At 51.5% G+C, this 22122-nt stretch overlaps 8 protein-coding genes across 8 annotated transcripts; 6 read left to right on the top strand and 2 right to left on the bottom strand.

Moving 5' to 3' along the window:
* Positions 1-912: 912 nt before the first annotated feature.
* On the bottom strand, positions 913-1959 carry J4E82_001430 (uncharacterized protein; the record flags this gene model as incomplete). Its single annotated transcript, XM_051727743.1, has 1 exon — positions 913-1959. The coding sequence occupies one exon, from the start codon at positions 1957-1959 to the stop codon at positions 913-915; it is 1047 nt and encodes a 348-aa protein (XP_051592588.1).
* A 221-nt stretch (positions 1960-2180) lies between these two features.
* Positions 2181-3930, top strand: ALG11 (asparagine-linked glycosylation protein; the record flags this gene model as incomplete). The annotated part of the gene is made up of 3 exons (XM_051727742.1): positions 2181-2491; positions 2550-3676; positions 3734-3930. 3 exons carry the CDS (start codon positions 2181-2183, stop codon positions 3928-3930), a joined length of 1635 nt encoding a protein of 544 aa, XP_051592587.1.
* Positions 3931-4455: 525 nt separating this feature from the next.
* On the bottom strand, positions 4456-5991 carry J4E82_001428 (uncharacterized protein; the record flags this gene model as incomplete). Its single annotated transcript, XM_051727741.1, has 1 exon — positions 4456-5991. One exon carries the CDS (start codon positions 5989-5991, stop codon positions 4456-4458), a length of 1536 nt encoding a protein of 511 aa, XP_051592586.1.
* Positions 5992-6500: 509 nt separating this feature from the next.
* J4E82_001427 (uncharacterized protein) lies at positions 6501-8207 on the top strand (the record flags this gene model as incomplete). Its single annotated transcript, XM_051727740.1, has 2 exons — positions 6501-6676; positions 6722-8207. 2 exons carry the CDS (start codon positions 6501-6503, stop codon positions 8205-8207), a joined length of 1662 nt encoding a protein of 553 aa, XP_051592585.1.
* Positions 8208-11899: 3692 nt separating this feature from the next.
* J4E82_001426 (uncharacterized protein) lies at positions 11900-14323 on the top strand (the record flags this gene model as incomplete). Its single annotated transcript, XM_051727739.1, has 2 exons — positions 11900-13063; positions 13112-14323. The coding sequence occupies 2 exons, from the start codon at positions 11900-11902 to the stop codon at positions 14321-14323; spliced, it is 2376 nt and encodes a 791-aa protein (XP_051592584.1).
* Positions 14324-14788: 465 nt separating this feature from the next.
* Positions 14789-15442, top strand: RPL31 (60S ribosomal protein L31; the record flags this gene model as incomplete). The annotated part of the gene is made up of 3 exons (XM_051727738.1): positions 14789-14896; positions 15055-15129; positions 15236-15442. The coding sequence occupies 3 exons, from the start codon at positions 14789-14791 to the stop codon at positions 15440-15442; spliced, it is 390 nt and encodes a 129-aa protein (XP_051592583.1).
* A 707-nt stretch (positions 15443-16149) lies between these two features.
* On the top strand, positions 16150-16828 carry J4E82_001424 (uncharacterized protein; the record flags this gene model as incomplete). Its single annotated transcript, XM_051727737.1, has 3 exons — positions 16150-16401; positions 16501-16665; positions 16754-16828. The coding sequence occupies 3 exons, from the start codon at positions 16150-16152 to the stop codon at positions 16826-16828; spliced, it is 492 nt and encodes a 163-aa protein (XP_051592582.1).
* A 973-nt stretch (positions 16829-17801) lies between these two features.
* On the top strand, positions 17802-21363 carry XPO1 (Exportin-1; the record flags this gene model as incomplete). Its single annotated transcript, XM_051727736.1, has 7 exons — positions 17802-17867; positions 17936-17965; positions 18020-18092; positions 18147-18218; positions 18265-20441; positions 20524-21077; positions 21126-21363. The coding sequence occupies 7 exons, from the start codon at positions 17802-17804 to the stop codon at positions 21361-21363; spliced, it is 3210 nt and encodes a 1069-aa protein (XP_051592581.1).
* Positions 21364-22122: the final 759 nt, after the last annotated feature.

The following is a 22122-nucleotide window of genomic DNA, read 5'->3' as shown; positions in this document are numbered from 1 at the left end:
ACTTTCTAAGAAGCTCAGGTCTGTTACTTTGACTCTTGTGGAACTACAGCAAAGAGCTCAACTTTGCCTAAGACAGCTTTGATCTCCATAGATCCTTTTCTCACCACTGCTTGTACAGCCTTCACTTGCCTAAGATAGTGTACAGGATATCTTGAAACAAACATGACAAGTTCAAGACACCGAGAGTATTTGTATTTCCTACTCTGCTTTCTCTAGATGTCGCTACATCATCTTCAACAACGCCGCCTAGGGACCAGAAGAACCAGGAGAAAGTTCCCGCCTAAGAGCAGCCAAGCCGCCCACTCAATACCGGTAACGTCAGGACGGTGAAGGATGATGCCGTTGCACCATTTGCAGCTCCGGCAGTTGGCCAGCCCCATGCGAGCAGTTCGGTTATCCAACCTTCTGACCTAGCCGCTTAGAACCGCTGTATAGCCTCGGAAAGCATGAGCGAGGCAAGCAAGAAGGCACAGCTACCGCATCGTCATCATCATCACCACCGCCGCCATCGCCAAACAGCCCGCATCGACAAGATAACGCGATACTGCCAGCAGCCTAAACCAACATGAACACAAAGATAACGACGTTCTACCCAAAAGCCTTTATGGTTCATGTTGGCGACCCCACGACTGGCATCGTCATTCGTGTCTCGCAGCTAGTTCCTACAGATAGGTTGACACTGTACTCGACGTGTACTTGGATTTATTTCTGGACAAAGTGGCCGAGCGAATTGAATTCGATGTCAAGGAGACAATGCTGCGAACATGTCCGGTCACGGCTATGGTGCAACAGTCGTCTCTAAGGCGGCGGAAACTACCCGAGGCAACAGGATGCGTACGACTCCACTTTAAGTAATCCGGTCCAGACATGTCTTGAGTCGTCTGTCCTGCGCATGAAGCGCCACACCAGGATTCACTTCGGCGAATAGGGTGTTTGTGGCGACAGCTTAAGCACCTTCCGTCCTTCTGACACAGGTGATGGCGGCATGAGAAGCGGCCTTTTACATGCTGTGTAGCCTCGCGGTGCAGGATATTTCCGATCCAGCCAGAGATTCCATAGCATGACTGAAGCTGTACTTGATGACCAGTACAGCATCAATGCCGCAGGAAGCTCTTGACACAAAGGGCCGATTAATAGAGAAACAAAAAGTAAAGTCCTCCGAAGCACACCAGGCCACCTCCGAGATCCGTCGCTTTCGACAGTATTTTTCGTAGTATAGATGTTTGCAAACATAATGCCTGATGCGATGAATGGGAGAGCCCCCGTGGGGTCCGGAACAAGTAGATCCTGGAACCAGAGTATGCCTTCCGCTGCCAACGAAGGCTCGAACCATGCAGTAGATGTGACACGTCTAACAATTTCACCGGCTTCGTTCGTCATGGTTGCACCTTGGCCATTAATGGCCGCAACCGCCATACCTATCAGACCATCATGGGCGCCGCATTTCTGCCGTATGACCTCAGCCATAGCGATGAATATGGGAAATTGGAACAATGTCCAACTAATTTGGCCACGTAGACTGACGTTCCACCTCTTGTCCAAAGCCGATATCGTGTCATTTACTTCTTTCTTCACCGTTAATTTGGCCTGCTTGATGGTTCGGAAGTTACCACGCTTTAGTATCTCGTCACGTTTCTGGAAAGCAAGCGCTTGTCGGAGCGGATGGAGACCAATATACCGTGCCATGAGGGCGCGCGAGTAGGCTCCAGCTGTAGTGACAAGAAGACCGCGAACAAGGAAGGCGGTGAGGGGTATGGCAGCATACCATGGCACGGTGGCGTGGACGAGCGACATCAGCTCGTGGGGAAGGTACAAGAGGGCATCGGCGACGGGACCTTGTCGCGGGGTCGAAGCATGGAAGGCGCGTGTTGGCTTGGAGTATATTGGAGGTCGAGAGGGAACAGAGGTGCGCGAGAGCCATTGGCATGCTGGCTGCCGCAAGAGGCGCGACGACAGCATGTTGTGATAAATTTGGGATGCTTCAACTATCTAGTCAAATGTCCGACTCGCGAGAGAAAGAGGCTCCTGCTAGCGCGTCAGGGTTCCATGCTCTCGGGCCGGGGCCAGGAACCGATGTCATCCCACCTGAACAGCTGTCGCTTTGCCTAAACATTTGTCCATGGCCTGAGTCTTACGTTGTCTGTCTCCTCCGCCGTGCCTCCATTCGGTGTCGCTTCGAGATGGGTCTTTTACCCATCCTCCTCTCGCTACTAGTGCCCGCACTCTTGGCTACCGTCTTTCTCCCCAAGACCCTGCGCTTTGCTGCGGAACTAGTGGGACAACACTTGCGTCGATCTTCCCGTACACGACGAGAGCTGTTACTCGCCAGGGTAGCAAGCGAGACCAAGACATTCGAGGCGCAGCAGAAGAACAAAAAGAAAGAGGATGAAGACTGGGAACAAGTTGGAAACACACCTCCTAGTGGTACGGTGAAACATGGCCAGGCTGACAGTGAATGGGATGGTATTGTCGGCTTCTTCCACCCTTTCTGGTACGCGTGGCATATTCTGAAGTGCTGCTGTATGGTCGCTGACATGCTGTTTTTACAGCAACGCAGGAGGCGGTGGTGAGCGAGTCCTATGGGCTGCGATCCGAGCACACCAAAAGCGTTGGCCAAAGGCTACCTGCATAGTCTACACCGGTGACCATGATGTCGACAAAGCTGCCATTCTCAAACGTGTCAAAGATCGTTTCAACATCCAGCTACACCCGCCGACCGTCCACTTTCTCTACCTCACAACTCGCGACTGGGTACTCGCAAGCACATGGCCGCGTTTTACACTACTGGGCCAATCTCTCGGCTCCCTCGTCCTTGCCTACGATGCCTTCAGCCTCCTTGTACCGGATATCTTCATAGATACCATGGGTTACGCCTTCGCTCTTGGCCTGTCGTCCTTCCTCTTCCCAACCGTACCCACCGGTGCATACGTACACTACCCGACCATTTCCACGGATATGCTCGATTCGCTACAAGTTGGAGGTCAAGGTATAAATGCAGGAACAGGCACAGGATATCGGGGTATGGCGAAGAAAAAGTACTGGCAACTCTTTGCAAAACTATACAGCAAACTCGGTAGCACCATTGATGTGGTAATGACCAACTCCACATGGACGCAAAGCCACATCAAAACTCTCTGGGAGCCATATCGTATCAAAAGGAGCAAGTCAATCGACATCGACGTCGTCTTTCCGCCTGTAGCTGTTGAAGAAGTCATAGAAGCCGTCCCAGTCTCCGAGTCCAGCGAGAAGAATCGTGGCCCTTACCTCCTCTACATCGCGCAGTTCCGACCGGAAAAGAATCACAGACTTATTCTCGAGGCCTTCGCATCATTCCTGCATTCCACACCTGAACTTCCAGCATACCCCAACCATACCCTGAAGCTCGTCCTGATTGGCTCAGTACGAAACTCTCACGACGATGCGAAGCGTGTCTACGAGCTGAGGTTGCTAGCGCATGAACTACACATCAAGGAGAATGTGGAGTTCATATGCGACGCGCCGTGGCCGCAAATGCTCGAGTGGATGCGCAAAGCTAGTGTGGGAGTGAACGCCATGTGGAACGAACATTTCGGTATTGGTGTGGTGGAGTATCAAGCTGCTGGTATGATCTCTGTGGTCAACAACTCTGGTGGGCCTAAGCTAGACATTGTGATTGAGGTCGATGGAAAACCCACCGGTAAGTCTGATGCACATCACTCTGTCAAATATATATTATTGCTAACGTACAACCAAGGTTTCCATGCCACCACTGCAGAGCAATACGCCGACGGCTTCCGCAAGGCCCTTACTCTTTCACCCGAAGACACACTCGACATGCGACAACGGGCTCGAAGGTCATCTGAGCGTTTTACTGATCAAGTGTTTGTGGACAAGTGGCTGACTAATGCCGAGAAGCTTGTTGCTCTGCAAATCAAGCGGGCATCGAGATGAGAGTCAACTAGCCAACTGGGAGCATGGCGTTATACTGAACAGCATGGGATTTCTTGATACCACACATGAGCATTAGGCGGTTGCATCCTAGGAGTCAAGCATACGATATATATTCAATTTCTTGCACCTGCATATCAAGACCATAGTATGATACGTGTGACGACCACAGAGTTGATGAATGAGATTGGGGAGGAACACGTGAGGGTGGTGCAGAATAAGTTGTGTCTTATTCTTGTTCCTCTTTCTAGGAACTCAAGCTACATAACGATATTGAATGAGTTATCCATCGTAAGGAGTACGAAATCCGCGATTGATTCTCCCAGAACTTGTTCCAAGCCATCCACAGATGTCTTCACATTGTGGAGCATAACTTTTCGTAACACGAGCATTAAGCGGCCAAATGCCAATCGGTAGATAGTTACCAAGAAAGTGCAACGTAAACAGCATGATTGCAGCAGAAGTGGACAAACATCAAAGTGGCAGGACCAGCCAAGCCAACGGAAGCAGTGGGGATAGCAAGTCAGATCACAACCGCTCAAGCTCCTGAAAGCGCTCAACAGGGTCGGCAAAAGACCGCGTCAAGCCTACCGAAGCCCAAAAGTCGTCACTAACATCTTCTCTGCGCGCAAGACGCTCCAGCAACGACCGCGCGTCACGGAGCTCCTGATCTAGTGGCGGCGGCGGCGGTGAGTCGGCACGGACAAGTGGAGGAATGCTCTCGTTGTCGCTGGCGCTCGCAGCTTCCTCTGAAGGTCCATCAAGCTGTGGTATTTGTGGCCTCTGCGCCACTTCTGTCTCGACATCTCTCCAAATGCCCGAGTTGTAGAAGCTGCGAACGACTTCGCTGGCGTCTCGGGATCGGTCGATTACGCGGAGTGAGTAACGCTCTATATCTCGCGCAGGAGGCTCGTTGGAGAAATACGACGGCCGCATTCTTCGGCGAGGCTCAGCCGAGTGTGAGATACCCAAGCGATTTCTAAAAGCCTCTGTGCCTGTACGACGACGTATACTGCCACGTATATCCATTTCTTCTTCTTCTTCGGTATCTGATGCTGTGTCATCCTCCGAGGTATCGCATGCCCGCATGAATTGTTCGTTTTGTGGAGGTGAGTGACGTCGGGATGGCACTGTAAGATGAGTTTGCGAGGATGCCGCCAAATTGGCACTTCCCGCTCGCGAACTGGTATGCGAGTTTGTGAATGAGGCTGACGCTGCGGCTGATGCAAAGGATGACCCCGCAGTTGGTGCAACAGGGTCGTCGACGACAGTGGTGAGAAAACTATCCCATTGCAACTGATCGTCAAAAGGGCTGACACTGCGATTCCGGTCGCCCAGGCCGTCCAGTGTAGCAACAGGGCTCCAAGACTCGCGCAAGGAGCTGGCGGGTAGCGGTCCATCCGCAATAGTACGGCGACCCATCCTGCGTAGTGGAGGGAAAGCTACGGCGTTGTTCTCGCCTGTCTCGTGGCTTTCCTCGGGCACATTCGCAGTGTCGCCTCGCGCCCCAGATGGGTCAGCACGGGGACTCTGGGAACGTGTTCGCGTTGATCGTCCAGTGGCGCGACGGTATGAAGTGTACCCTCGCAGGCGTGAAAAAGGGTCTTGCGCATCGCGTTGTGCTTCTGCTTCTGACGTCCGCGAAGCTGCAGCTGGCGCAAATCCTGGGGTGAAGGCTGCTAAGGGGCGCTCGTGGTCGGGAGTGGCGCGCATCTCGTGGGCGCGCATGTAGCCATCAAAACGACTGCGCGAACGGCGCACGCTGCTCTCGTCGCGCTGTAGAGTAGGTGGGTGCCTCGAAGCCTCGTTGCTGCGGTATTCGGTCCTCGAGACTTCAGGAACAGGTGGCGGCGCCAAACGCGCGCGATGTGACGAGCGAGGTATCCACTCGATATGCGGAGCAGAGATGAGGAAATCGGTATCGAGTGTGCTGCGAGGACGCGGTGATCTGTTGGGTCTTGCGCGGCGCCGGATGGGTGAGCGTGAGCCGGCGATGTCGGCTCGAAGTACATCTTTCTCCTTTGCTTCCTCGCGCTTCACATTCCATCCGATCGGTATACCCATTGCGCAAGATACGTGAAGTTAGGGATTCCAAGAAAGATGGGTGTGGTTGCCGTGTGGATGGTGACGCGCCGGATGATGCTAATGGGGATGGGTCGGAGAAGGAACTAGGGCGGCGCACGTCGCAACCGCCTAGAACAGAACTGTGAGGCTGAAGCGTCTGGGGGAGGCGCAGCCCCTCGACATAAAAAATCTACATCGTCGGGCATTGTCTGACCAATCTCTATATAGCAAACACCTTTGGCTCTAGACACGAAGCTTGTGCACTTTACTACAGTACACAGCCTGGAGTTCCTACACCAAACAAGTCGACGTCTTTGGCAGGCGCGACTGTGACCGCCAAGCCGTGGCTGCCTCTCACGCTAAGGGCGCGCCTGTCTGCAGCTTCTGGCCCACTCGTTCTAGTGAGTCAACACGCATCTGCAGGTACCTCGTTTCAAAGCATCGCGTGTCCGCCTAGACCTCGGGATCCATAGTTGCCTACACTACTATAGACCACCTCTCTTGTGGCCATGATCCAGCCTGGTTTGGAGAGGATCAGTCAGCTCTTGAAGAATGTCAACTTCCCCTGGAAGTCAATACATGTCGCCGGCACCAATGGCAAAGGCTCCGTATGCCACTTCGCATCGACGCTGCTTTCTAAGAGACTCAAATGTGGGAAGTTCACGTCTCCACATCTCATAGACAGGTAGGCACGCTGTCAAGTGAGGTGGTCGCTGTCTAACATTGGCAGATGGGACTGCATATCCATTGGCAACAAGCCCGTAGAAGAGGCCCTCTTTCGCAAAATTGAGAAGCACTACATTGATCTGAACATAAAAAAAGGCATCAAAGCTTCAAATTTCGAGATCTTGACCGCCACTGCCTTCCACATCTTCAATGAAGAGCAAGTACAGGTTGGTGTGGTTGAAGTTGGTATGGGCGGAAAGCTCGATGCTACCAACATACTGAACAACCAAGTGATTTCTGTAATTTCAAAAATAGCGCGAGATCACGAGAGCTTCTTGGGCAGTACTCTGCAAGAGATTGCACACCACAAAGCTGGTATCCTCAGGCCCCATGTACCCTACCTCATCAACCCCAAGAATGAGAAAAACGTCGTATCTGTCATCAACGAGTATGCAGACGAAATTGCTGCAGGACCTCGTCTTGAGTACGATCCCCCAGGCTTTTCCAAGGTACTATTCCAGAACAAGGACTGGCTACCAGCACAACCAGTCCATCAAGAAAATATGGTCATAGCTGCCATGGCTGCAAAGACCGTAATGGAGAGCTTCGGTAGAGAGTATACAACCTGGAACATGGGGCGCATACTACGGAAGTCTAAAGTCGAAAACCCGGGACGATTGGAATCGGTTCAAGTACCGCCTATCTTTGGTCAACGAGCCACGGTGTCATCGAGGATGTTTAAAGGAGAATCCATCCTGGTAGATGGAGCCCATAATCCTGATGCTGCTAGAGTGTTGAGTCAGCATGTTCAAAAGTTTCAGAGGAGGAAGAAGATCCCTAATGAGGGTCGTGTCCCACGAAACGGATGGCCTGTTACATGGGTGCTTGCCATGACCGAAGGGAAAGATGCACATAAATATCTAAGCCAGATACTACAACCAGGAGACAATGTCGTGACTACGACTTTTGGTCCGGTGGATGGAATGCCTTGGGTCAAGCCTATGGATCCCAGTCGACTTCTCGACATGGCAAAATCTGTCGAGCCTGGCATCATGGGATTGGTTGCATCAGAGGGCGGCCCACTTCGAGCGTTATGCACAGCTAAATATCTCAGAGATCCTGACCGACCTATCGTTTTGACAGGCAGTTTATACCTTGTGGGTGATCTACACCGCGAGCGGCGGCTGCGACCGAACAAGGTGTATTGGGAGGACCCAAAGTTTGAGGACGATAGAAACAAAATCGCCGCAATGCTTGAAGAGGAGAAGCACAGAGTCAATCGGATACTAAGCGATACTGATACATTCGGTCTCACCACTGATTCCTTCGATGAATTGAATCGGAAGAGTGGTATATGGGGAAAGCAGATGGCAGAGCGGGAGAAGCAGAGAACCATACAAGAAGAGATTGCGGCTCTTGATGAAAAAGTGGAGTCTCTCACAGAAGAAGAAAAGCTTCTTAGGCTGGAAGAACCCTCAGCTATAACAGAAATCACGAGATTGACAACACTAGAAAATGGTGCGAATTTAAGCTATCATAAAACCTGGTAAGTCGGCTAAGCGGACCATAGCAAGGAGCGTACAAAGGATTAATGGAAATACAGGGCGGACAGGCTTCCCGGAGAAAAATTCATACCTGGACAGCGAACACGAAGATACGAACGAGGACTTCCGCCTCGAAAGAAATAGAGGACGACTCCAAGCTGCATGTAGTAGGTCAAACACGAGTAGCAAAGACAAGTTGTTGTGTTAGTGTTGTGCGCGTGTATCATTATCGCGATGGCGACTGACTGTGGTGCATTTGCAGTCAATTGATTATCCTGTTGTACAGTCTTTGTTTTCATCAGCCTCAGCCTCCTTCTGCAAACGATGGCATAGCGCCGGTCTCACTCACCAAGAGCTGCGGAGGTTTGCAGAAATTGGCTTACTTGCTTCTGATTTTCGCCAACCACACCCTAATATTTCCGGCCTTACTGTCAATCCTGACAGCCTTCCTGCTTCTTCATGTACTTTAAAACACCCAGCTTACCCAGCTGAGACATTTTGCAGCCTTCGACTCGATTCTTCTGTACGACAACTCCGCTTTGCAAGGTATGGAGTGTACACCGAAAAGAATTTATTCGTTTATGTAGACTCGATTTTGCGGGCAAGATTCTTGAGTCTATCAGTGAAGTTCAATTATCCAACGGTACGCTTCCTTTGCTACAGAACATCCTAGTCGCTAATCTAGTTAGGGATTGCGCTCCTTGTTGGTGCTATGTTCCCGTGGAATAGCCTTAGTCTCTACCATTTACACGTAGTTTATGACACCATTAACTTTACCGCGTAAGCGATTGTGGTGCCTTCTTCGCCCTTCTAGCTAACTGTTGACAGCATATCGTTCACGGCGTCGATGTTCGTAGTTTGGAGCTCTCGAACCCACAAGAAGCAAGATGTTGAAGCCGAAAGCCAAAGTATTGTTCAACAAAAGCCATCATGGATACACGCGATACAGCGAATGAGGAAGTTTCTAGTGTCGACATCTTTCTGGACTTTCGTGTTTTGCATACTCTACCTAGTGTATGCAATTCTCTTCGGCCTAGCCCTCGGCAGGTGAATGTCGACAGGTTTGGATATTGTTATCGCTACAAGGGCATCGCAAGTCCAGCCTCGTCGCATCCTACGGTAGATCAAATTTACCTAGGGATCACCTGCTTGTATATGTTCAGCTTATTGGGTTATAGCTACACAGAGTCGTATGCATACACGACGCTGCTTTACAAACTCCCTGCTCTGGGCCTTGCAGAGTTGACTAAGATGGCTGGTTTAGGAGAGCAGTATGGTGCGCTTCAAGATCGTTTCGAACCACAAATTGCTTTCTGTAGAGCACAGTACGGGTTTGTGCGTGAAGTTCTCTCCGGAAGGTACCCACTCTTCCTTCACAACCTGGCAATAACAGACAGACCACCATCTTCTAGAGAAAGACGCCTTTTCTCTTTTCTGAATTCCTTTGACTCTTTGTCGAGTGCCATGAGCCTCCCTCTTGCCCAATACCTGCTACACTTGTACATGGTATGGGCGATTCGGTCTGCAAACCAAGTACATCTCCAGGGCGATTTCGAAGACACGTGGAGATTTGGTCAGGTTGTAGCTTTGGTCCAAATTCTCTCATGTTTGAAGGGATGTGTAAAAAACTGCATTAGTACAGCTCTTCTCAAGAGCTCGATATGTACTAATACGGGCAGGATATCGCAGACTATGATGAAGTAATCGCCAGATGGCTTACTGAAAACCCCAAAGACATACTCGCTTGAGTGACTATATGATGGAGTGATTGCATGTGAGAGAAGCCAGTTCTGAGCGACTGAAACATTATCTCTAGCCGAAGGAGAGGTCGACTGTCTCAAGTCGAATAGGTTATGCCAGAAACCGCTATCGTTTTCTGAACGGAGACAGTGCCGAGGTGGTGCACAAAGCAAATTAAGGGGTGAATAGAAACTTCGATAGCGTATGTCTAGTCTTGATGGCCAACCGTGAAAATGTTGCTACATTCGACACTTTACACTGATTTGCCTTTCCTGGCACATTTGTCAATAGCAATGCGGAAATTTGATGCTCTACAAGAGTCATAGCTGCTGGTACCGGCTCTGGTAGTCATCCAAGAAACCGTGACTGCAATCAACACTCTCCAAAATTTTACCAGACTCGGAAACGTATCCATGGGTAACGGACGGGAACGAAACGTCTCGACACAATCTCACCCCTGGTTCGCGTTCTGACTTCGACAGAAATTGTAAAACTACTTGTTGTGGGTATATCAGGGGCTGGCATGCCGATCCAGGGTATCGTTGCGGGAGCTTGGCTGGTGTGGATGTCTAGCGTCGACAACGAGACATGTCAACATCTCACACCGTCTACTCGTCCACCCATAACATAGCTACTGCATTCGACGGATATCATGGAATCTACTTGATGTAGTAGTATCGTGGGATCGTCCCATGGGAGACAAGTCGGCGACATGGCAGCGATATGCGTCATGCCGCTGTCGTACCGTGGAATTGTTGAAATCGAGGCTGCAATGGCTCGTCTTCATACCGGGGTTTTTCTGCTGGAATCAACATCTTCTCTGAGAACTTACCCTTTGCGGCGTGTTGGGATCCACGCAGTTCAAACCTACTTGTAGTCGAGTCAGTTATACAGTAGACAAGCGATGTTCTTGTATCGTGGTTCCGCGGATTGTAGAGAAGGATGGATCGCATCGGTCCTTTTAGCGACCGCGAAAAGTCCGCCGCAATCCACAGTTTTTCATTCAAACTGCCCTGACAGGAAGTCGCCACGACAAAAGACGTGTAGTACAATGAGGGTATAGGTGTCGGTGGAGCTACCCAAGTGTCGAAGGATGCGGATTGCCACTGTGGCGGTCGCCATCCGTGGCTCAAAAGGCACTGGAACGTCAAAAACCATCGTCTGTAATTTCCATGGAAATCTGCCGTAATCAACAGCTGCGTCCAATACTTTCTCAATCGGGAGACATGTACTCGACTTGATGATACACTGCAACTTTGGTGAGTTGGTGGCCTAAACAGACGCCAACGCTTGCGAAGCCCAAGGTAAAGAAAGCCCGCGGCGTAGAGAACAGAAACACCGGCGGAATGCCGTACCGTTGCGGTTACCTCGCACAAATCAAAACAAAGCAAACATTAAATGGAAATGTGCATGAGGTCAAACCGCTACGGTTTGCGCATGGCGTGACAGCTGTTATGCCTGTATCGAGACAGGTACCGTTGCACAGGTGCTTTCCTGCTCTTCCGGGTGGACTGACGATAGCGTGTAGGTATCGGGCCTAGAGGGGACCAGTACCAGGCATCGGGGACGGCAAAGGCAGACGGCGTGGGTCTGCCGATGAGGTGTTTCCACATTGCGATGCACTGGTTGCGAAAGCGACCAAGCTGGCCGTGTGTCGTGTGCCCGTTCCGGAAATGCTTGCGGGTGCGGGATGGGTCGTGTTGAGGATGGCAAGACAAGACGAAAGAGACAAAGAACGTATTCGGACCGGAGTGAGGGACGCCCGAGGAAAGAAAGGCAGCAGGATTTCCAAGATTCCCTCGTGGCGACTGTGGCGTTTTGGGAGCATGTGAGCAACTGAGCCACAGAAACGTGGTCAAGAAGAGCACAGTGCGAGCAGTGCCGGAGGAGAGGCTCTGGGCGACCTGAAACGAAGCATCCCCCCTCCCACTTGTCCCTAGAGTGTACACGATGACCCAATGAGTCTCTTCTCGTCGTTTATTATTGACCCCGTTGTGCGCCATGCACGGCGGTTCTCAGGTGTTGGCGAAGGGAATCATGACGGAGCACGGTCTCTAGCATGTGATAATCACGACTCTGCATCTGCACCTGTCCCACGGCCGGCTCACGAAACGGACGCGGACCCGGCGAGCGCACATGATAGAAACATTACCGACGCAACTGGGGCCCGGCCCATCGCCCTGATGGATCGAGTCCGACGTTACTCGTCCTTCTCGCAGCGGCCTCGCAGTGCTGCTGTTGTTGACGAGGAGCAGAGCCATGACGATCTGCCAATAGACACCCCAGTCGAAATGTCCGCGAATCCATCCCGCACCCTCGCAGATCAGTTCCGTCACCTCGATGTAGACTCTACTGCGCCGTCGCCCACGTCGCTCCAACACCCGGCCAGCACTCGTAGCCAGAATGTGAGCGCCATGTCAGAGTTGCTCCCCGCAGACGATGGCATGGCCCATCTCCGCATGCGCATCCATGAAATCAGGGCCCTGAGCATATCCGATCAGGAGCGTGCCCGCATGATACACAACCTGATGACGGAGAAGTACAACCACATGCGACCCACGTCGCCAGCGAGCTTCGTATCACACGACCGCCCTTTTACTCCGACCTCCGGACAGTCCCTCTTCTCCGACATCCATGCCTCGTCGCCGTACTCGTCTTCGTCTACAACCGACGTCACTCCCGACATCTCGTACAATCTTCGAGAGGGCGACGCGAACCCGACATATCGACCCCATCACGACCACGCCGGTGCAGAGCACGGCGAAGACGACGATGACGACACTGCCGAAGGAGAACTCGTTCTTGGTTGCCAGCACTACAAGCGCAATGTCAAAGTACAATGCTTTGAATGTCGCCGCTGGTACACGTGTCGGCACTGCCACGATGCCGCTGAGGACCACAACCTGAACAGGAAGATGACACAGAACATGCTGTGCATGGCGTGCGGCACCCCTCAGCCAGCAGCCGAGGTCTGCAAGAACTGTGAGACTGAGGCCGCATGTTACTACTGTGACATTTGCAAGCTCTGGGACAACAATAGCAAGAAGAAGATCTACCACTGCCCAGACTGTGGCATCTGCCGACGAGGAGAAGGCCTGGGTAAGGATTTCTATCACTGCAAGGTATGGACATAGTCTCGCCATGATCTAGCCAGCACTAACCGTGCGCAGAGCTGCAATGTTTGCATATCCATCTCTCATGCAACCTCGCACAAATGCCTCCCGCGGGCTACTGAGGGCGATTGTCCGATTTGCGGCGATCATCTCTTCACGTCGTCCACCGCTGTAGTCTCCATGCCTTGCGGGCATTACTTGCACAAAGGATGCTACAATCTTTACATGCAGACTGCGTACAAGTGCCCAATTTGCAAGAAGAGCGCTGTGTGTATGGATCTGCAGTGGCAGAAGTTGACTCAAGCAATCGAGGGTCAGCCGATGCCAGAACAATTTGCAAATACCCGAGCAGTCGTTCAGTGCAACGATTGCTCAGCCAAGTCTTCCGTCAAATACCACTGGCTCGGAAACCAATGCGGTACATGCGATTCATATAATACGAACGAACTTCGTATTTTGAATGGACCAGAGAGTGAAGAGGCTGCCAACGCGATACTGGATGCCGATCTTGACTCAGGCTCGAGATCACCCGCGAGCGTTAGTTCGCCCTCCTCCCAAGCACCGTTACGTTCACCTCGATACTACTTTCAACCAGATGAGCCAGAAGAAACATGGCTACCAGGTCAGCTGCCCTCTTTCCCTTTCCAGATGCCACAGTTTCCAGGCAGACCACGCATGCCACAGATGCCTCAGATGCCACAGTTCCCATCTTTACCGCAGTTTCCACCGCTGCCGAATTTTCCACAGATACCGCAATTTCCACAAATGCCTCAGATGCCTCAAATGCCTGATGCTGCACAGCAGATGCTTGAACGTGTGCGTCGATCATTCGATGCCTATCTTAATCCAACGGGGGATGTCCGAGCAGAAGACGTACCATTCATCGATCTCGGTAGCGACGACCGTACTGAGCGTCCGGCTACAGATGGCACAACGGTCAAGGAACCATCACTACCGCAATACGTTTTGGAACGCTTCACCCAGTCTCTCGTCCGCTTCAGGAACGACCTGAACCCGGCTTTGTTCGAAGAGATTCCAACATTGGATCTCTCAGAAGATCGTGATCCCGAAGGATTGCAATTTTGGGGCGAAGATGGTGGACGACTGAATCGCTTCGTTGCAGGCGACGAAGACGAAGATGAAGAAGACGATGACGACAGTAGCAGTGATGAAAGCGAACACCACGATGATGAAGACGATGAAGACGAATGTGTCGAAGTCAACGTTAAAAAGCGCGGCAAGGAGTTTGATTTGCCAGGGCATGTGTAAGGCGTTACTGAGGCGTTCTGGGAAGGTTAAGGAGGATGTGTTATGAATACCGCTTGGGCATTGTTTTGAATAGCGACCTAGAAACATACGAAAAGCCTATGTAGAAAATTATGGATACCTAAATACAAACGCATCACGATTCAGCCTAAGCTCATGTTCTTGCTTAACGATGGAACGTTGAAAGCGCTTGGAGCATTCTCACGTGGAGCAGTGGCCCGTGCCCTGCGCTAAGCAAGCGGCCACACGAGGCGCATTGGATTTTCGACCATCGCGATTTTTCGAACTCCAAGCCTCAAACTCGCATCCTCATCTTCGACTAACCCCCGCAGCGAGAACCTCTGTCAGTATGTATTGCGCTCTCTGTCTTGTTTTGAATGTGGTTGCTTTGCGCGACCCTCACAATACCTTCTTCCAGCCGTTTGGTGCTGTAATAGGCATTTGCTAACATATATTCTCTCTTCAGAAATGGCCCCTACCACCAAGTCCGCCGGCAAGAAGTCTGCTGGAAAGACCGGCCGCAGCGCCATCGCCGATGTCGTCGCCCGCGAATACACCATCCACCTCCACAAGCGCGTATGTTGATTCAGTTTTGTGAAGTCCACAGATGGTCTCGCAGAACCTTGGGTGGATGTTCGACCAGGCCGATCACACTGGCTTGAGCATCTATTCTTGGCGATGCAGGCATCGGGCGGAAGACTGAAGAGAACATAAGGCTAATACATCGGGTATAGGTTCACGGTGTCAGCTTCAAGAAGAGGGCCCCCAGGGCTGTCAAGGAGATCCGCGCTTTCGCTAAGCAGGCTATGGTATGTGGCATCCAAGGTTCAATGTCCCTTTGGCCAGTGCGCTATATGCGAATGCTGCCACAGCGTCATCGATCGTATGAGCTCAAGGCTAACTCTTTCACTGTAGGGCACCAACGATGTCCGTCTAGACCCCCAGCTTAACAAGAAGGTCTGGGAGTCCGGTATCAAGGGCGTTCCTTTCCGCCTCCGTGTCCGCATCTCCCGTAAGCGTAACGACGAGGAGGGTGCCAAGGAGAAGCTCTACTCCTACGTCCAGGCCGTCAACGTCAAGGACCCCAAGGGTCTGCACACCCAAATCGTTGAGGATGCTTAGAGTACTTGCAAGGATAAGGGGAAAGGGTGATGTGCATATCAAAAGCATGGCGTTCCGGCGGGTTGTGCTGAGTAGCTACTACGGATATCTAGAGCGAAAGGCTGGTGAAATGATACCTCAATGACAGATCATGCCCCGCCACGTTTGATGGACTTGAAAACTTTGAACTGTTCTAGCTTTTTTCGTTGTCAAATTCAGTGATGCACGCAACACGCATTGGTCGTGGTGAACAACAATCCCGAAGTCTCACCGGAACTAACTAAGCCTGATGGGAATTGTCGACTATGTAAAAACATTACAGATCATGTCAATTTAGCTGAATGATTTCACAGCAAACTAGCAGACAATGTTCGGCTCTTCGCGCTCTTCTCAAGAGTACCTTGCATAAGCGGCTCTTCATAGCTCGGCCTTGGGGGGGAGCCGAACGTCGTTGCTTACCCAAGCCTTGAAATCTGTTCGGCACGCCAGTTGCTCCACTACATACATGATACAAGGCAAGAGAGAGTATATAGAGTGATTTCCAGCATTCAGAACACAAACATTGCACCACCATCAAGCCATCCCTTCTCATCAAACAATACTGACATCAGACTGCCATCTTACCCCACGCCTGCAGTACAACAGGCAGCAGCTTCCGCATCTCAGCATCTATCACTCAAACCATCCTACAACACGAACAAACCGCTTCTTGAAGCATACTCGTAAACATGGTGAACATCAACATTGCATACACCTCCCGCATCAACCCCGCCGGTGCGACACCGGTGCTCAACGAAGCACAAATCTGGGCTGGCCTGCAGCGCAAGATACGTTTTGCCCAAGAATTCGTGCCTGTGATTGAGAGCTGCGAGGTACTTGAAGAGAAAGATGGAGTGGTAACTAGGGACGTCAAATTCAAGAAGGGAACGGGCCCCAAGGATCAGGCCAAGGAAGTCGTTAGAAGCTACTGGCCGAGTTGGGTGAGTGGAACTCGTCCCCAAGGTCGATATCTAAAGCACGATGAAACATTTGCAACTCCTCAATTCGATGTAGGAAATATGCTGACTATATGTACACAGGTCGATTTCGAGCAAGAAGACGGAAGTCATGTCCGCAACATCATCTCCGATGGTCCATCTGGTGAGACCGAGGACTTGAACATGACTTATGCTTTCGAGTGGATCATGCCAAATTTGCAAGAGGGGACTCCAGAAGCTGACAAGGAGAGGCAACGACTCAAGGGCGTAAGTACTCCCGCTCACTGTCATTGTCTTACTGGAATGGCGGATGCGAACAACGCTGGTTTTGAGTTGGATACTAATGAGATGATAGATGGCGAAGAAAGCAGTTGAGAGCAGCATCGACGCGATTCGGGAGATGGTCAAGGATGGCAGGGTCAAGGCATAAGATTTATTGGCGGTACGGAAAGAGGTTGCGTGTTCATGGACCATCGTCAGCCAACCTTAGATACCAAACGAAGTCGTTATAGAAAAATAATGTCTCCTACATTGTGTCTTTCCCGCATGATCTACGCAGCGCAGAAGCTTTGAATCCAGATGTTGTGGTGAAACGCACATATCAAGATACGTCTGTTGCTGCTGGTTCTAAACGTGCGCAATACTGGCCGGATACCTAACACCATACAATCCTCTAAGAACGCCTACAACGACGTTTCCTGTCCCGATAGCACCATGAGTAGCAGGTTATAGGTAAGCCAAGAATATAACAGGATGTAGAACGCCTCTGTATCTCTTTTCAAGCCATCACCAGTTATAAATGAGGAAGCCTTAAGCTGCTTTGTTCTTCTGATGACCTCGTCATGGTAGCGCACACGTGTGCAGGGTGAAGCATTCTTGTACACCCGCCAACAGCACATGGGTATGTCACCTATCGGAAACCTAGCAAAGCAGATGCTTGGGCTTCTAAGCGGAGTTGATGATATGAAGGAAGATGCAGGGTAGCAGTCGATCCAAGGTGGAGCAGTTAGCGCTAGTGCTTGTCTCTCGGCACGGGTAGACTGGTTCCAGTTGACAAACGCGACTTCACCGCGAAACCCGTGCCTCTTGAAACATCCACCACTGCGAGCAGCTAGAAAGACAGTCTTGATCACGGCCTAGCGATCCCCAGATACAAACAACCTCCGCAAGAGTTTGACGAGCGTGCCCGCACACACTCTCCGCCGCACAAGTGCCCCACCTTTGTCTGTACACAACTTCTGCAAGGCAACGGACCTTTGCGCGCTCGCCCTCCGCCCACGCCCACGCCCAACGCGCCAACACGCCGACTGCTTAAGAAGCTGAGCCGACGCTTGAGCTTCTTGGGGAAATAGAATATACTTCAAGGCTGATTGGGAGCTTTTCCCGCCGCGCTGCAGCCCGCCATGTCTCTGTCAATCGAAGAGCTCGACGCCACAGTGCGCGCCTTCTACGAGGGTCGCGGCGACACAGTAGGTTTCCATGCGGAGTCTGAATGGGAAATGTGATGAGGACGTGGCTGACACTCCATCTTCTGCAGCAAAAGCAAGCTCAGGCTACGCTGAACCAGGTAGGCATCTTCGCTGACACTGTTTACACACGCATCCCGCTAACATTTGCGTAGTTCAAAGAGAACCCCGACGCATGGCTCCTAGTCGACAAGATCCTATCCGATGCGCAATACCCGCAGACCAAGTGTGAGCTTAGCGACGTGGTATAAGGCTGGTGGTCATCGTGCTAATTATCGGCAGATCTCGGACTACAGGTTCTCGACAATGTTATCATGACGAGGTGGAAGGTACTGCCTCGCGACCAGTGTCAAGGTATGCCACATCGCAATTGTCGTCTGAGTGCTGCTGACCGAGTCAGGTATCCGAAACTTCATCGTGAACTTCATCATCCAGCTATCCAACAACGACGAAAGCCGCCGCACCGAGCGTACCCTTCTAAACAAGCTCAACCTCGTCCTCGTCTCCGTCCTGAAGCAGGAGTGGCCCCACAACTGGCCAACTTTCATCAACGAGATTATATCATCGTGCCATAGCAGTTTAGGGATATGCGAGAACAACATGGTCATCCTGCGACTCCTGTCCGAGGAGGTCTTCGACTACTCAGAGGAGCAGATGACTTCGGCCAAGCGAAAGGAACTCAAGCAAAGCATGTGCGACGAGTTCACAGCCATCTACCAGCTCTGCTCAGAGGTCCTGCGCACAGCCACCGAGGCTGCTCTCATCAAGGCGACTCTCGAAACCTTGCTGCGCTTCCTGAACTGGATCCCTCTGGGGTACATCTTCGAGACACCACCGAGTGGCCAGAGCCTTATTGAAACTTTGCGGAGTCGATTCCTCGAAGTTCCTGACTTCCGCAACATTACCCTCAAATGCTTGACCGAGATCGCTGGCCTGCACACCGAACCCGCATACGACGACAAGCTCGTCCAGATGTTCACCGAGACACTAACTGCCATCTCCAAGATCATCCCCCTCTCACTGGACTTGAAGAGTACATATTCTTCTAGCAATGGCCGGGACCAGGAGTTCGTCCTGAATCTCGCGCTCTTCCTGACAAACTTCTTCACCATGCATCTGAACGTCATCGAGAACCTTATGAACAGGGACTTCCTTACGCATGGCCACTTCTACCTTATTCGCATAAGCCAAATCGACGATCGTGAAGTCTTCAAAATCTGCCTGGAATACTGGACCAAGCTCGTCTCAGAGCTATACGACGAGATGCAGGCGCTCCCAATAACCGACATGAACCCTCTTCTGAACATGGGTATCCCTGGCAACGGAGCTCGCGAGCTGGCCAACTATCCTCTGCGAAAGAACAAGTACACTGAAATTCTTTCAAACCTCCGAACAGTCATGATTGAGAAGATGGTCAGGCCCGAGGAAGTTCTCATCGTCGAGAACGACGAGGGCGAGATCGTCCGTGAATTCGTGAAGGAGAGCGACACAATTCAACTGTACAAGTCTACTCGAGAATGCCTCGTCTTCCTTACTCACTTGGATGTTAACGACACCGAGCAAATCATGTCGGAGAAGCTGGCTCGCCAGGTCGATGGTTCAGAGTGGTCATGGGCCAACTGCAATACCCTCTGTTGGGCTATCGGTTCCATCTCTGGCGCCATGAACGAGGAGACAGAGAAGCGCTTCCTGGTCACTGTAATCAAGGACTTGCTTGGATTGACCGAAATGAAGCGAGGAAAGGACAACAAAGCTGTCGTGGCCAGTAACATTATGTATATTGTCGGTCAATATCCTCGATTCCTTAAGGCACACTGGAAGTTCCTCAAGACTGTTGTCAACAAGCTATTCGAGTTCATGCACGAGACCCACGAGGGTGTGCAGGACATGGCTTGCGATACGTTCATCAAGATTGCAAACAAGTGCCGACGACACTTTGTTGCTCTTCAGCCTGGGGAAACCGAGCCATTCATTGACGAGATCGTTCGTAACCTGAGGAAAATTACTGCTGATCTCTCGCCTCAACAAGTCCACACTTTTTACGAGGCCTGCGGTTACATGATCAGCGCGCAAGGACAGAAGAGCATGCAGGAGCGTTTGATTGCCGACTTGATGGCTTTGCCAAACTCTGCCTGGGACAACATTATCGCTCAAGCTAATCAAAACCCTGCGTGTCTCCAGGATTCAGAAGTCATCAAGATTGTCGGTAATATTATGAAGACGAACGTCGCAGCATGCGGCTCAATTGGATCCTACTTTTACCCACAGATCGGCCGGATATATTTCGACATGTTGACAATGTACCGCGCGAGCTCACAGCTTATCGACGAAGCTGTCCAACGAGAGGGTAATATTGCGACAAAGATGCCCAAGGTCCGCGGACTTCGTACAATCAAGAAGGAGATCCTAAAACTCATCAACACTTACGTTGAGAAGGCCGATGACCTGGAGATGATCCACAACAACATTGTACCGAAGCTGCTCGAAGCTGTTTTGATCGACTACAAGAACAATGTTCCCGATGCTCGTGAGGCAGAAGTGTTGAACGTCATGACGACGATTATCAACAAGCTACATGTACGTTGGAGACCCAATCTGAGCAAGCACATGGTTGGACTCGCTCAGTCACTCTTAGATTATATGCTAACCTTCTTCACAGAGCATGATGGAGGATCAAATCATCAACATCATGGATAGCGTTTTCGAATGCACTCTGGACATGATCAACAAGGACTTCTCGGAATACCCAGAACACCGTGTCGAGTTCTTCAAGCTTTTGCGCACCATCAACCTTCGCTGCTTCCCCGCTCTGCTGCGCCTCGATGCACGATCGTTCAAGTTCGTCATTGACTCATGCATGTGGGCAAGCAAGCACGATAACCGTGAGGTTGAGAGTGCTGGCCTTTCCATGTGCTTCGAGCTGGTTTCCAACATGGCCGAAACAGACCAGCAAACTTGCAACACCTTCTTCCAGACATTCTTCACGACTATCCTCCAGGACGTCTTCTTCGTGGTTACCGACAGCGATCACAAGGCTGGTTTCAAGTCGCAGTCGATGCTGCTGGCCAAGATGTTCTGGCTCGTCGACTCAGACAAGCTGCAAGGTCCCATCTACACGTCACCAGACATGGCGCCAGCAGGCACACCGAACCGAGAGTTCCTGCGAAACTTTGTCGGCAACCTGTTAGCGACTGCCTTCCCCAACCTCCAGACGTAAGCTGTCCCTTCTCGCTTGTATGAACGCCTACTGACTGTTCAAAGTGCTCAAATCGCATCGTTTATTGACGGACTTTTCGCGACCAACTCCGACCTCAACCGCTTCAAGGTCATTCTGCGCGACTTCTTGATTTCCTTGAAGGAGTTCTCTGGGGATAACGCTGAGTTGTTCCTCGAGGAGCGTGAGCAGGCTGCGAAGACGGCGAAGGAACAAGAGCGTGAGCGAGCCATGAAGGTCGGTGGTCTGTTGAAGCCTTCGGAGATGGATGACGATGAGTTGTGACTTGACGTTGAGTTGGATGCAAATGTGGCTACGCGCACGCCGTACGATAGCGAACGCGCTCCCCACGAGTCTGCAGGTAGTAAGCGCTCCGATGAAGGTCTCGATGGATGGGACATGTATGGCTTGTGAGTGCCAAGGGGTGTGGTGACTGAAGAAACGGTCGCGACGCTGCGTTGGATGGGGAGCATAGAGCTAATTGTGTCGGCAAAGTTTGAGGGAAGGAAAATGGTTTCGTTCTGGTCTAATACCCTATAGACCTTTTACTTCTTCATTTGACGCATGGATATATAGCTGGTATGGAGGTAGCCTGGTTTGGCTTGCAGACTAACATTGATAGGAGCGTTTTAGGGGTCGAGGCAACCTCGTGACGAGGGCGGAGAATAAAGCTCATGTACGCGATTACCTTCTACTTGCATTGCCTTGGATGCTACCTTGCGGCTATTGCGCATGTGTGTTTAACCCTCCCTCGCGGGCCGTCCCACTTTGCAACTGGATGTTAGTCGAGTCAGATGAAGTCAGTAGCATCATGCAGCATGACGAGGCCTGCCGGCATGCATGGCTCTGCCTTTGAGAGTCATGCCTTCCCGTATATGAGACCCACATGCCGCTGAGCCTCGATGATGGCTGTAGCAGTGCGCGCGAACATGATGGGCAGCGTGAGCATCGGCTGTCGCGATCAAGCGTCGCGGAGATGCTTTGGATGCGGTTGAGCTACCTGACTGAGCTAGCAGGCGCCCTTACGTAACCCGACGGCCCTGG

Source organism: Alternaria postmessia (genome assembly GCF_024291825.1).
Source record: "Alternaria postmessia strain BMP 2775 chromosome Unknown scaffold_5, whole genome shotgun sequence".
NCBI lineage: Eukaryota > Fungi > Ascomycota > Dothideomycetes > Pleosporales > Pleosporaceae > Alternaria > Alternaria postmessia.
The sequence above is the reverse complement of the archived record's forward strand: the minus strand, read 5'-3'. Positions and strand labels throughout refer to the sequence as shown.